Below are 15,068 nucleotides of genomic sequence, written 5' to 3'. Positions count from 1 at the left end.
TGTTCTAACCGTCTGTCATTCAATGTTAAATATGAGATACTTCAATGGTTTCCTGTGTAAATAAGCCAAGTGCTTTTCTAGGATCTCATTTTAGTTGACCTTGTACCAGCTACCGTCATGAAACTGTACCTTTTCCTATGCAAACTTCTAATAAAGTCTTCAATCAATCAAAAACAAAATGTATTTGTTAAAGCCACACTGTAGTGTTTTACTTTGAAGTCCACAACCGGATGTTGTGATTCTGCCGGGCATGCACCACTTTACACTCGGAAGCTGGAAGAAAAAGAAAACAATGTGCTGGATATAGTTTTTTAACGAGAACAGATATGTGTGTTTGTGTTTGTTGGTTGTAAAGTTAACGTTATGGTTTTATGAATTAACAAGAGCACCCTAACGTAGTCGGGTATCTGTCTCGTCATCTGGGAAACGTCGTTTATCTAGATTCAAGAGAGAGAAACCGTATGGATAGAATCTGATTGGTTCATCATGGCTGCTAATCCTCCAGGTCAGTGTTAATAATGTGTTGGTGTAAAGCAAGGGTCTTCAACAGGGGGTCCGGGATCCCTAGGAGGCCCTCAAGCCAGGTTACTACAGGGGGTCCTCCTAATCTTTGTGTGATTGAAAGAAAAAAAGACAATCTTCTTTTTAGCCAGATTCTTAACTAGATTCTGAGAACAAAAATACTGTCAAACAATGAAACCATATGGCTATGACAAGGTTGTGGAGGTCCCTCCTTCATCTCTCTCTCAACTAAGGGGTCCTTGTCATAGGTCCTTGTCCTGAAAACGATGAAGACCCCTGGTGTAAAGTAAAGCATGTTGAATTTCCTTGTTGTCACAAAATGTACTATACAAAACAAACGTGTGACAAAAGGACAAGCACATCCAAACCAACAAGTAAACTGGCCTTGCCTTTACACTTTTTAAATTATTTTTGCAATTCTCCAGGCCAGGATGAGAATGTTCAGTCAGTCATTTGATTATCAGACCCCAAAATGCTTTTTTTATGTATTTATTTCCATTATTGTTTTCTGTCTGTCAAAATTGAATATAATAACTGTAGCTTACTGTAGCTTAATGTTGTTTGAGAGTGACAGAATGTCATCTTAGTAGTCAAACCATGATCTAATGACAGGTTAAAGTATTATTCTTAAACATGGTCCAGAGACCATAGGCCTACTACATCTTTCGGTACAAGAGATTCATGTCAGATAGTTTTTCTTGACTGCTGTTCTTTTACACAATTATTTTTTTATTTTTTACATGACATACAGGGCACAGTCTTAAAACACAAAGGATTACATTCAGCCAAGTCATATATGATCACATACTCATGGACTGTAATTACATGTTTATGTAGTGATTCCCATTGGTCACCCTATTTTCAATGTCTCCTCCTTCATTGATTTTGATTGATTGATTGAAGAATTTATTAGAAGTTTGCAATAGGAAAAGGTACAGTTTCCTGACACATTTCCTCCACAAATCACTGGTCCATTTTAAGGTCAACTAAAAGGAGATCCTAGTGAGCTTTACGGCTTATTTACACAGGAACCACACATTTCTTTCCTCACTGTAGCTTTTCAGAACAAGACCCGCGTGGCCATCCTGGCTGAACTGGACAAAGAGAAGAGACGACTGCTGCAGTCCAGTCAGTCTCTGAACAACCCTGGAGCCAGGTGGGGCTATAGGGCTGTCACCATTATCACATTTTACATGAGGATTAATTGTCACTCAAATAATTGCGATTAACGATTTAATTGTGCTTTTGTCGTTGACAATTACATTTCTGTTTGGCTTGTGGGCTTTGAAGTTGCACATGGCAGATATGGCACATAACCTAAATATACAAAGAAATGATGACTGACATAATTATTTGACAACTTTATACTTTAAAAAAAAAAGAACATTGATAGTGGAAATAGCCAATCTACAAGCTCACAATGCGTTGCATCGCGATGCGTTGTGAGCTTATAGATCTGCTATTTCCGCTATTTTTTAAAATATATGAAGATTTTTCAACATGTAAACGATTATGACAAAATAATTGCGATTATGTCAAATAATTGCGATTATGTCAAATAATTGCGATTAGACGATAATGTAATAATTGTGACAGGCCTAGGTGTAGACGGATAAAGGTGCTCCAAGTACAGGCCTGACTCAGGTCCAATGTATAGTTTGTTTAAGTGTTTGATGTGTAGAACTGCCCAGTCAGTATATTTCATATATTGACAACCTTACAGAGTAGGGTGGTTCAGTTAATAGTTCAACATGACAACATTACTGTATAGGATGGCCCAGTAATTAAAGACTGAATGCATATCAGGTTAAAAGAAATCCATAAATGCTTTGTTTGTTCTGTGATTTGATCCTTTGGTTAGAATTGTAAGAGTGCCTAAAGGCCAAACACACAGTGTTTGTTTCCTATCATATTTCAGATCAATATTTTCAACAAATGGTGATCAATCAGAATAATGTACTACTATATTATGTTTATATTGTTTATATATATATATATGTCACTGACATTATGAGAAATATGAATTAATTATTGTCCTCTTCCTGCTCGTTCTCTCTTAGTATCTCTCTCTCCAGACCTAATCTGAAAGAGTTCAGGGATAATGCAGAACAGCAGCACATTGCTGCTCAACAGAAGACTGCCTTACAGGTGAGACACACACACACACACACACACACACACACACACACACACACACACACACACACACACACTCACACTCACACTCACACTCACACACCTACAGTATATGTACAGTACATTGATATCAAAGTGGAAACATCCTTTGGGCTGTGGTTACACAGAAAGCATTTTATGAGGCGCTTTGGATATCATCCATATCGCTTGCACACATCTGCTATGCTCAAATAGCTTAGCTGAAAGAATGGTAAACATGGCCTTCTCATTGTTATGATAACGACTCAAATTGGGTCTTTAGTTACCGGGTTGTCTGACACAGCCGGGGGGATCAAAAGAGCAGCGTTCCTCCTCTATAAAAGTTATTGGAGAGCTTGAAGTGCCTAGCCCACCTTAAAGCGCTGCACCAAACGACGGTAGACGCAGAGAGTGCTGAAGCTGTGGGAAGAGGATTGGGCCTTTAGACAGGCGCTGGCAGCTAGAAAAAAAAAGAAAAAAAACTCTTACGAGGATACGGCCAAAGCTGAGAATTGATGCCTATACTCACATATTTAAGACGCACATACTGAACGTGTACATTTGTATCTGTAACTTATGATTGTGTGTTTGTGTGGTGGGGTTTTCTTGCAGCATGCACACGCTCACTCGTCAGGATTCTTCATCACACAAGACTCTTCATTCGGAAACCTCATCCTGCCTGTTCTTCCACGCCTGGAGCCTGACCCTGTGACCACCTGACACACAAACACACACAATTCTTTCCTCTTTCATAAATTAGTGTTAGTTGTGAGATGGCTGGGAGTAACATTTTATTTAATTATTTCTGTTAGTTTAAATCTGGGAAATCTTAGACGCACACCCGCACAGAAATCTACAGTCGGTAGAGTCTTGAGGGTGCGTTCAGAATATGCTCCAAGAGCGCTGGACTGCTCTCTGATATTCTGAGATCCCCCTTTCAAAGATTAAAACAGTATTCAACATGTATCTTCTACGTGTAACGAAAACCGGTAATAATTATGTTTACACATGGGATGAACTGAATACATAAAATAAGAAAAATGTCAGTTAGTTATTAAGTATCTCTGACGGTGGGTCAGAGTGTGTTTCCGAATGCACCCTCTTCTAATTGTTTGTTTAAAGAACCTTTGACAACAAACTTTTTGTTTGACAAAATCTAAGAGGAGAGATCTGCTCTTGTACAAGTCCAAGTTTTATATACATGTTTATGTTTTGGTGATTTATTTTTTCTTTCTGTATCAGCCTAGATCAAAATGATAATAAATTGATTTGTGCTGAGTTACTGTGTTTTATTTCAGTATCACTCACGGGGTGAGTTAAAAATAAACCCCATAGGACATTAGTTGGCCACGGCAACAATAAGAAATCATAACTAAACACCATAACGGCCTTAAAACAGGTTTCTGGGAGCCTCTGATCTACCCTACTACTACTGTAGTCTGATTCTACTGCCTTGTAAAATTAAGAGATGAGATCCATCCAGTCACAACTTAACAGCTTCCATCCTGTGCTACAGATGAAGGCCAGGAATGCTGAAGGGGAGGTGAGTGTTCAACATCAAACCAGTTTCATAGGGCCCCATAGGAGAGTCAAATTGTATGCCTACATTGTATGCTCTCTATTTCATCTGTACTTACTTGTTATGCTCTTAAGCTTTCATCCACTCTTTGAACTTGGTCGTGTTGGCTGTCGGTGTTTGTAAAGCAAAGCATTCATTTTACACAGACAAGGACTCAAAACATGAAGTTAATGGGGACCAAATGATGTAAGGTGTGGTATAAACAAGATCAACAATTTATTGGTTCTGCCAGACCACATGTGGAGCTGGTCTGATACGCACAGAAATCAGATTGCCACTCTGGGTTACATTTTAGGTCTAGAGTCCATGGAGAAGCGCCATCACTTCAGGTAGAAATGCAATCACCATGGGGAGAACGGAGAAGTTATGTGGTAGAGACATAATCACAGGTAGTGCCACCTCGGGTACAAACGTAATCACAGTGACCAACAATGGCTCAAAGATGGCCAACATAATATTTCTAACATTTACATTAAGGTACATTACAGTATGAGTGTATGTGATGGACCCATCACCCATGACAACACGTTGCCTCCTAATAGAGGAGATAATCTCTCATTCCACGGCAAAGGAAGTACGAGTAACAATGATAGACACAACTATTTGCATAGTGTGCACAGAAAATGTGATTCACAATTTAGACCAAATGAAGCTACAGTAAATAAGAATGCACATAAATACTGTGTTCATGGAAAGGCATAACTGAATCGCTTATTAATCTGCAAATACATCAGATTCTGATGTATTTGCATGTTAATGACCACAATATCCATCTGTTCTGTTCTCTCGAGTCAGGTTACAGAGGGTACAGAAGTACAGTTGTGTGTCTGTAAGCAAGCATGCATGACCTTTATTTGTCAAATACATGTACGGTAAATATGTTATATGTAAACAGAGTTATTGTCTCCACCAGCCGAAGGCTGAGGGAGAGTATGTTTTCCCCTCCGTCCGTGTGTCCGTCCGTGCGTCCGTCCGTGCGTCCTCGCAGTTTGTGAGCGCCAAATCTCAGTCGCCGTTGGCCCGGTCGCTGCCAAAGTGAGCACACACATTCCCTGGATGCCAATCTAGAACCTCTGCCCTAAAGTTTTCAAATGGGCCTTTTCTAGCACCAACTAGTGGCCGATGTTTGCTAAACACATTTCTGTGCACTACTCTTACAGATTTTGTCCAAAAATCCTACAAATCGGTAGGCAATATCTCGACAGTCATGTGATCGACACGGATCTGTCCGATTTTGCATATTCCATCCTGATTGGCTAAGATTGGCTTCCAAAGTTTGTGGGATTGAGCCGTTTTGAAAAAAATGCCTCAAATCACAAACGCAAAGTGCAATTATCATGAAATCGCGCACACACGTTCCCACTAGGCCGAGGAAGAAATGCCACTTAATTTTTTTTTAATCAGCCTCATGGTGGCGCTATAACAGCCCGATTTGTGGTTTTACCTATAACTCCACCGATCAGTTTCAAACTTTGTAAGCGCACTCCCTAGAGGCTAAGGATAAACCTTTGCCCTGCATTTTTCACATCAGCCTTTTATAGCGCCACCTTTGGGCCGACTTATGTAAAACACATTTTTGGATATTACTCCTTGAGATTTTATCCAAAAATCATGCAAATCGGTACACAGTATCTCTATAGTCATGTGATCAAGTCCGATCCGTCTGATATTTCACATTCCATCCTGATTGGCTAATATTAGCTTCCAAAGTTTGCAGGATTGCTCCGTTTTTGAACAAAATGCCTCAAATCATCAACGCAGCTTGCGATTACCGTGACATTTGCCACACATATTCCCACTAGGTCAAGGAACAAATGCTACCTTTTTAACATTGTCCTGTTATAGCGCCACCAGCAGGTAGACTTTAGCAAAACACATTTTTGGAACACAATGCTTGAAATCATGCATGCAGCGTCCGATTGCCATGAAAGATCTAAGGTGAAGAACATATGCCACCCTTTTTACATTGGCCTATTATACAGTAGCACCACCAGGACGCACGGCCTGGTGGAGACCTGTGCTCGGAAGAGCACTGCTTCTAGTTCTATCTATGAATTCCACAACACTGTGTGTCTGCTTGTCTGCAAATTTTGCCCAATTATGGAGCTTGACATCTTAGGCTAACCTCAAGCACTCCGACTACTGACTAGAGACTCTCTCCCTCTCTGTGTGCGTCTCTGCATGCATGAGAGAGAGATTGATGTGACAGGAGATTCCTCTGATTGGTTGTAAAAGATCATGATATATACTCAAAAATAAAGTTCACCGGGAATTCAGTCATATCATTATCATCAGGCCTACTATAGGCCTATTATATTTAGGGTCTTTAGTACTGGTCTATTTAAATCACAGTTTTGTTTTCAGTTCGGTTGTATTTTGTGCAACAGCCTCACTTATTGTATATTATTATTATTAGCCTGCTTATTACTTGTTATTGGACAACACATTTAAAAGTTTGTTTTAAGGTAAAAAATAACATGTTGATGACATAAAGCCAAGCAGTCACTTCAGTGTGAGTATGAACACAATAATCAATGGCTGCAATGTATGGGGCACCATCTAAAACCTTGCCTCCTGACATTGCACTAAGTACTCTGATAACACTAGTATAGTAGTACCCTTTATTATACACTAGTATAATAAAGGGTAGTGTATGTTATTCAATGATATACCCGAGATGTGGGGCTCGAACCCAAGTGCTATTCACACACTTACACTGACTTCACACGTCCCAATGAAGTCACATGTAACATTCTAACAATTACCTCACATGTAACGTTACAATGATGTCACATGTACGGTACAGCACACAGGGGCAGCAATGTTGAAGAGGGTTGGTTTGTTTTGTCTGATGGAGCTACCCAACTGTTAGCTCTGGGACTCTATAATACAGACCATAATACAAGATACCCATATACAGTACATGTCACAGGCTGAGATACCCATATATGGAGCAGTCTTAAATACCCATATATGGATTGGGTTGAAGAGGCTTACACTTTCCGAGCTGGCGTCATAGATGGTATACACCATACAGTATATGGACATACTGTATGTACCACATAAACTCCATATATCAAGTAAAGACGTGATGTCATCAGCTGTACCGGTATGACGTGGCATCACTCGAGGATAGGATAAGACGTTACAGGGGCATGATTGGACTCAAGTCTGCGACGGAAGCGGTGACAGCGACAGAACTTCCTCATCATTCTCAGCGATCTTCGGACCGGTTACGCTGATCACTTTGACACGATGGGAAGCAGATCCCCTTTGGCCTTCATGGTTTTGATCTTGGCTTTGATGTTGTCGTCCATCGCCTGTCGGCAGCGGTGGGCGTAGTGTGCCAGTGTCTCCTCCTTCTCGTCCCACGGCGCCAGGGCGTGGAACACTTCGGGGGCCGCCAGGCTGAGTTCGGCGATGGCCGCCGTGCGCGATATGGTGTTCCTGTCCACGCCGACGCGGTCAAAGGCCACCTTCATGGAGACGCTGCGACGAAACTCCTGCAGCGCGGCCATGTAGCGAGCGATCACACCGACCACGTTCTTCACTATGAGAGAGAGAGAGAGACAGAGAGAGAGATTGGGGCATTAAAGCATAGACAATATTATGATAAAATAAATTATAAAAGCACTTCCTACTTGGAGGTCTCAGTCAAGAGAGACGTCACTGTCATAAACATGTCTTGACAGATGTCATATCCTTGACATCACTTGTCCTGTCAGTTTGTGACAAATACAAAGTGTACAGCGGTGTGCAGTCTAGGTTTTAGCTGAGGATACACTGACTGTGATTATTCCCTCACACAATTTTTAATTCAAAGGGGGTTTATTGGCTTGAGAAAACATACGTTTGCATTGCAAAACCAACACATTAACATAAATCATGACTGTTAATCATGACATATGTACAAAAATAATTTAAATAAAAAATAATTAAGAGAGTGTAAATAGAGCTGTGTCACATACTGTAGCATAGAAAATGTAAATTTGCCTGCAAAAAACAGGATAATTGTGAAGTTATAGATCTAGTTATAGAATAACATAACTTGGTATAAAGCTTTTGAAACAAAGAGGAATATTTCAAGGTTTAGCTGTTATTGGTATAAAACCTGTGAGGCAAATAGCAAACAAGTGAATATTTAAGAATACAGAGGTAGTTTTTTTAATGTATTCAAAATGCTTTGTGCACATTTGATTAATAGACCTTAGGGGTGGTTATGTTTCAGAGGACATCCTTCTTCGGTCACAAAAGTTCACAAATCTGTCTGCTGTGTTTGCACACTGCTGTACTTCACCCAGCAGACGTGAGTTTTTTTGTCATTGGAACGCGCACGGCATGCACACATGTGCACGGTTAGCGATTGAAATAACCTCTTAAATAGGCCTATGTAGGCATATTCATTATTAACTCATAATATATGTACAATTGTATTCAGTTTACTTGCTGCAAAATGGAGATACAATACATAATAATGATCAATTTACCTCTGTGTGTGTGTGCGTGCGTGCGTGCGTGCGTGCGTGTGTGTGTCCAGGCGTATATGTGTATGCAATGAGTTCTTACTCCTGACACGTGTGTTTTCTCCCTCCCGACTCCTCTTGGTCTTCAGCGTCCTGTGGCGCTCCAGAGGGTGAAGCTCCACCTCCTCAAACGAGTCAAACAACACCGGCGAATCAAACGCTGCCGTCTCATCGGGAAACGACATGTGGGAACTTCCTGGTTCCATCTGATTGGAGGACTGAGGCCGCCTCTTTTCTGGAACGGAGTGAAGATGGATCGGAGATATTTCTTCTATACTCATAAGACAAGTGTCTGTAGTTGTCCTTAAAACTGTATTTGTGACATGGCATTGTGAGCTTAGATTTATCAGCTATTTTCAATTATACAACAGGTAGTTCCGACGAAGCAATCTGATTGGTTGAAATAGCTATCTACCCGTGGTGATATTGAGCATTATGGAACAGGTCTCATCAAACAAAGAAATCAGCTGCGCTGGTCATGAAAAAGCTGCCGACTTGCTATCAGTTTTCGTAGGCTAGCAGTTTCATGTGAAGTTCAGGGACATAGTAGCTAAATGTGGCATTAAAAATCTGAAATGTTCTATTGAATATCTTAATTACAATGAAATGAAGTTCATATTACTTAAATAGCGTGATGGTTAAACCAATTTTGATGCTATATTAACTAATGTTGCTGGTGCACCCCCTGGAACCAGCAAAGTTACCCAACTTTGAGAACCACTGCTCCACTGTGAACTACTGTACATGACAGTGAAGTGTGAGTTCTACCTGGCCGTAGTTGATCCTGTAGGAAGTCACAGATCAGCTCTGCTTTCTTGGTGAGTTCGTTCTGCAGTAACTCCTTGTCCTGTTTCAGACTGGAGATGGTTTCTATCATCTGCACATTGCGGCTTCGCTCAGTGCGCAGCAGCAGCCTCAGACGCTCCACCTCACACTGTTCTCCAGTACCTGTTTATATGAGCAAATACACAGAGCAGTGCTTTTCAACCTTTTCTTGCACAACGCACACCGATGGGCAGGTCACAATCACAAGAGAGATGGGCTATATCTAGTAGTGTGGGATTTTACAAGACGTCCATCTAAACTTGAGCTCAACATCAACAAGATGGTGTGGATGCTGTTCTCAACTTCTGCCACCTTCCCCATCTTGGAAATGGCCATGATGGAGTCATTCCCCCCAACACCAACACCTTGAAGTGGGACAAGAACATCACCTCCATCATCAGGAAAGCACAGCACTGCTCCTCCCATGAACATCTTGCAGTCCATCCTGGTGAACTTCTACCCACCACCACCTCCTCCGTCACTCACCTGCTCACTCTACAAGTCCAGGCTGAAATGTCTAGTCCGTTCAGAGAGGATCATTGGTGGTCAGGTACCAACGATAAGCGACCTGCACACCGCCTGGGCAAAGAAGAGAGCTGGAAGGATTGCAACCAACCCTACCCACCCACCCAACAACCTCTTCACTTGCCATCTCGGAGGTGGTACAGGTGCATTGCAACACATCTAGCCCCCACCCACCACACCTAGTTCTGGTCCATAGTGTTAGTGGAGTTCTCCTTAACGCTATGTTCGTCTACCTTCGCACCTTCTTGTCAAAACCGGAAAACCTGCTCGTCTGGTCCGAAAATACCAAAAACTGTTTCGCCCCTCACCAAACCAAAGGTATCAGTGGACAGTTGAAAGCTTACTCTAGTTAGTGGACGCAGTCTGGCCCCCCCACCACACGCTTAAAATACATTTATAGGGCGAAATGAAAAATATTCCACCAGATGGAGACTCCATTTCTTCTAGTTTTGTACTATTTGTCGTCGCCATCACGGCGCCAACTCACTACTGCCGAGCAGGTCAGAGGACCACATTAACAGAGCATTAGTCACATTGGGTGTTATTCATCTCTGCGACGTGGAAGCGCTGTTTCGTAAAAACAGTCTTCAACCAGAGTGTCTCCGTCAGGTATGATTGTGTTGCCAGGTGTGGCAATAATTCTATTCTCAAATTTGCAGATGACACCACGGTTATAGGACTAATATCCAACGATGATGAGAGGGCCTATAGGAGGGAAATTGAAGAGCTAACCCTATGGTGCCAGAATAACAATCTCTCTCTAAATGTTAGTAAAACAAAAGAGATCATCGTTGACTTTAGGAAGTCTAAAGTCAATCACAGTCCCTTAACCATAAATGGTTCACCTGTAGACATAGTGGACAGTTTCAAATTCCTGGGTGTTCACATAACAAACTCACTCACATTGTCTCAAAACAGCGAAGGCATCCTTAAGAAAGCGCAGCAGCGATTGTACTTTCTGAGGCGCCTCAGGAGATTTGGCCTGAGCACCAAGGCTCTTGTTAATTTCTATCGCTGTACCATAGAAAGTGTTTTGACAGGATGCATCACAGTGTGGTTTGGTAACGTGACTGTTCAAGACAGTACACAGTTACAGAGAATTGTGAAGAGAGCTGCCAAAATCATTGGCACAGAATTACCACAGCTACACACAATCTATAACACACGCTGTAAGAAAAAGACAGAGAACATCTTAAAGGACAGCTGTCATCCCGCCCATTCCCTGTTCTATCTCCTCCCATCCAAAAAACGTTACCAGAGCATCAAATCTCACACCACCCGTTTCAGTAATAGTTTTTATGCTCAAGCAATCAGGATGCTTAACGAAGAGATGGAAGCGAGACGTAGGTAGTCATGTGCAATATACACAGTTTTTAAACTGTACACTGTTACACTGTATGGTTGTTTTGTTGTTTTTGGGCTGTCCTGGGTGACCTGTTGCTGTCTTGTTTTTTGTGTGTAATAAGGCTGAGAGTGCTCCTGGCACAAGCATTTCATTGTATGTCTATACCTGTATGGATATGCATTTGACTAATAAACCTGAACCTGAACCTGAACCTGAGGTAGGCGAAACATAGCGTTTGGGAGAACTCCACTAACGCTATGGACCAGAGCTAGGCAACACCTACATTAGCATCCACCCATCACCCTGGCCCACAGGGGTGATGGGTGGAAGCCAGCAGTCCCAAACCATGTGGGCTTGATGAACTTGTATAAACGTACTGTAACTACTTACAGTATATCCCAATACAGGTACCAAGCCATACCTGCCATCTGGTCTGTGATCTCTGTGGCAGAGCTCTGCCCTGGGGCCTGCTCAGTGGGCCCTGTGCCGCAGCTGCTTCCACCCTGCAGCTCCATCTCTGGGTCCATTAATCCCTCACACCCAAGACCCTCTACCTTCTCCACGGGGCGGTCAAGTGTTTGGGTTTCGGTCTGCTGGTAGTGCATCAGGGGCTTGTGGGGCGACGGGGTGTGTGTGTGTGAGGACAGAGAGTTAGTCTGTGCACTGTGCGCAGGGATGGCAGGGTCTGGATCCGAGAGTCCACTGGTGCCCATGTTAGCGGCGGGGTAATAATCCTCCGCCGACACCATTTCCTGTTTGATCTTCTTCCCCGTTCCTCCTCCTGAGCCTGCGGGTCCCGCCACCACCCCACCTCGCTTCCTGGAAGAAGGGCGGGGCTCGTAGTCGACGTCCTCGTCCGTGGCAGACGAATCGCAGCCGCCGATGTCAAACAGTCGGTTGTTGAACTCCTCTCCTTCTGATGCTGGTTCGCTGCAGGACAGGTCACATGACCCTCTGGCTGTAGCCTGGAGAGGAGAGGAGGGGAGGGGACAAGAGAGGTTTGAACATTATTATTATTATTATTATTATTATTATTTTCTTTTTTCTGAGAGCTCCAACATCTCCCTTTGTCCAAAGTTTGTTGTACGCCCAGGTTCACAAGCTTCAGGGGGGAAGCAAAGATGGCCTACATCTGGCCTAGATCTTTGACATTAAAGAGGTGGTGCCATAGTTTTGTACTTCTTCTGTTTTGTATGTGTCTATGGAGTTGACATAACTCTAATAGACCCCCAGGTGTGGTTATAATGTGCAGATTTGTCTTCCCTGTGTATTTTTGGTTACTTCCTGAAAGCTGAAAAGGCCCAAAACACAGATTAAATGACATCATATAATCATATAATCATCCCCTCCCCTTTTACCATTCATCCAACACTGCCACCAGACAACCAGGCATACTTAATGAACTGGTGGGTGTGGCCACATAAAAACCCAATTTTAACACTTTCTGTACACTTTTTTTTTTTAGAAACTCTTCCTCCTAGTATAATCATAATACCTGATCATCATGTTTTAGGGGGTAAAGAATCATGGCACTGCATCTTTAAACACTGGTGGTGTCCCCCAGAGGTCTACTGACTCTATACTAGGTCCCTTCATTTTATCCCTCTACACACCAAACACCAAATCCCAAGAATAGCCGATCAAGAGCTCTACGCGACACGTTGAGAGTTTGTATATCTGCTAAATATAATCATAATTTTACCTTAGAGGACGAACGACCTCCCGCGAACCTCTCTTGACCTTGCCTGTTGCCGGCCGACCCTCCGGGGCCGTTGTCGTGGTAACCCAGGGGCCAGTGGTAGGCGTGGCCCGCGCCGCACGCCCACACGGCCACGGCGCCTCTGCTGCCATGGAGAGCGGACTCTGGCGTCAGGGCGTTGCCATGGTGATGCTGCTGCAGCCCAGGGATCAGGTTGCAGATGGTTCCGTGACTGTGAGCCCATCGGACCAACTTACACAGACTGTCTGAGGTCGTCTGCACCAGGTCAGACATTATCAGTTACATCAGTTCCACCTGGAGAGAGAGAGAGACACACACACACACACACACACACACACACACACACACACACACACACACACACACACACACACACACACACACACACACACACACACACACACACACACAGAATAGACCAGTGTTTCTGAAACTTTCAAATTCCATGGTCTCCCCTTAACTCTGACAAATGAACTCGATCATTTGGTTCCCTTTGTACACTGTACTGGAATGAACTCACATATGCCATTCAAGTAATATAGCATTCATAAACACCTCATAGAAAAATATGTTCATTCAGCATAATAGGACCAAATTTCATATCTCGATATTTATGCCAATTATTTCCATATGGACACAATATAATGATATATTACCGTACACATTTCATATTCAATATTTGAAGTGTTGCAACAGTGAATAAAGTGCTAATGGGTTCCTTGTTATTTGTGTAGCAAAAAGCAACGATATGGGCAACTTATTGCCGATATATCGCCCATTGTTGTCTTTTGCGATGCATATAGCCTATTGTGCAGTGCACTGGGACTGTCTGGCACAATGAACCAAACAACACCACCAGCATACAAGGCTGACAATAATATAAGCATGTCATTAATAATTTATATAGGCCCATCTCTACTATTTGCAATATAATTCATAGTTTACCTATGCGAAACCTGCTGTGTGTATTTGAGCAAATCAATTGTATTTACTGCTGCACAATAACAATAACACTCCAACCCATTCAACAACAGTAGAACTTTATTTTCCTGAATGACAAAAGGCTACACACAAACAAGGACGCACGCACGCAAGCACGCACGCAACACACGCACATGCACACACACACGCGCCACTTGACTTTCTGCACTTCATTTTTCACATGTTTTGCAACAGAAATCTGTTTGCAAAACAACACATATGTCACACGAACAGACACGCTGAGATGAATTCTACTTTCTCCGGACAGATGTCATCATCATTCTAAACAATAAGCACGCGAGGAGGGACCCCCACAACAAAGCGTTACAACAACGTTACTGTACGTTGCTGTGTATCACAGACAGTAATGTTTACCGTTGACGTTACCGGAGGGACTCCCGTGCAGTCATGGGCGGTCATGTCGCTCGCACCGATCGGTGTTTTTTAAAGTGATGATCCTATGTTTGTATTTGATTCATGGTTTTGACCCAAACATACAGATCAAGGAAGCAGTTTTATGATTATTCTTTATAGCGTGTGTTTATTGTCGTTGGGCGCACGGCGTCAGTGTTTTATTACTGCCGCCAGTTGGTCTGGAGGAGTAGGAAAAACGCTGCGGTGCGCTTGTTAATAGTGACATCTAGCGGTGCAACCGCGCTAGTACCTCCCAGAGAGCTCCTATAATAAACTTAGAATAAACTAGTTATAACTGTCTGTGACGAAAGAAAGGAGGGGGAAAGGCACGATTTAATGTTATATACTACCAAATATAAGATGTCTGGAAGTAATATTATTTGGATAAATAATCATGACACAAACAAAAAAAACGTTCCCATCATCTACTATCATGTTATGTCTATTTTATGGCCATCATTTTGTGATACGGTATTACAT

At 42.5% G+C, this 15,068-nt stretch overlaps 2 protein-coding genes across 2 annotated transcripts; one reads left to right on the top strand and one right to left on the bottom strand.

Annotated features, from left to right (window-relative positions):
* The first annotated feature begins 274 nt into the window (after positions 1–274).
* inip (ints3 and nabp interacting protein) lies at positions 275–3,907 on the top strand. Its single transcript, XM_080742983.1, has 4 exons — positions 275–505; positions 1,579–1,678; positions 2,583–2,670; positions 3,289–3,907. Exons 1-4 carry the CDS (start codon positions 487–489, stop codon positions 3,394–3,396), a joined length of 315 nt encoding a protein of 104 aa, XP_080599109.1. The 5' UTR covers positions 275–486; the 3' UTR covers positions 3,397–3,907.
* A 578-nt stretch (positions 3,908–4,485) lies between these two features.
* kiaa1958 (KIAA1958 ortholog) lies at positions 4,486–14,677 on the bottom strand. The gene is made up of 6 exons (XM_080742752.1): positions 14,550–14,677; positions 13,176–13,487; positions 11,895–12,438; positions 9,547–9,726; positions 8,822–9,013; positions 4,486–7,805 (listed from the first exon to the last, which is right to left on the bottom strand). The coding sequence occupies exons 2-6, from the start codon at positions 13,464–13,466 to the stop codon at positions 7,498–7,500; spliced, it is 1,515 nt and encodes a 504-aa protein (XP_080598878.1). The 5' UTR covers positions 13,467–13,487; positions 14,550–14,677; the 3' UTR covers positions 4,486–7,497.
* Positions 14,678–15,068: the final 391 nt, after the last annotated feature.

The sequence above is a fragment of the Nannobrachium achirus genome, assembly GCF_963921795.1.
Source record: "Nannobrachium achirus genome assembly, chromosome: 15".
NCBI lineage: Eukaryota > Metazoa > Chordata > Actinopteri > Myctophiformes > Myctophidae > Nannobrachium > Nannobrachium achirus.
This window is presented reverse-complemented; position numbering and strand designations above follow the sequence as displayed.

Bases quoted from the DNA above. Each gene is read 5' to 3' on its own strand.
- inip (XM_080742983.1), top strand. The intron at 1,679-2,582 runs GTGGGGCTATAG...GTTCTCTCTTAG, and splicing joins CTGAACAACCCTGGAGCCAG to TATCTCTCTCTCCAGACCTA. The intron at 2,671-3,288 runs GTGAGACACACA...GTTTTCTTGCAG, and splicing joins AACAGAAGACTGCCTTACAG to CATGCACACGCTCACTCGTC.
- kiaa1958 (XM_080742752.1), bottom strand. From the start codon at position 13,466: ATGTCTGACCTGGTGCAGACGACCTCAGACAGTCTGTGTAAGTTGGTC. The intron at 12,439-13,175 runs GTAAAATTATGA...TCTCCTCTCCAG, and splicing joins GAGGTCGTTCGTCCTCTAAG to GCTACAGCCAGAGGGTCATG. The intron at 7,806-8,821 runs GTAAGAACTCAT...TCTCTCTCATAG, and splicing joins AGAAAACACACGTGTCAGGA to TGAAGAACGTGGTCGGTGTG.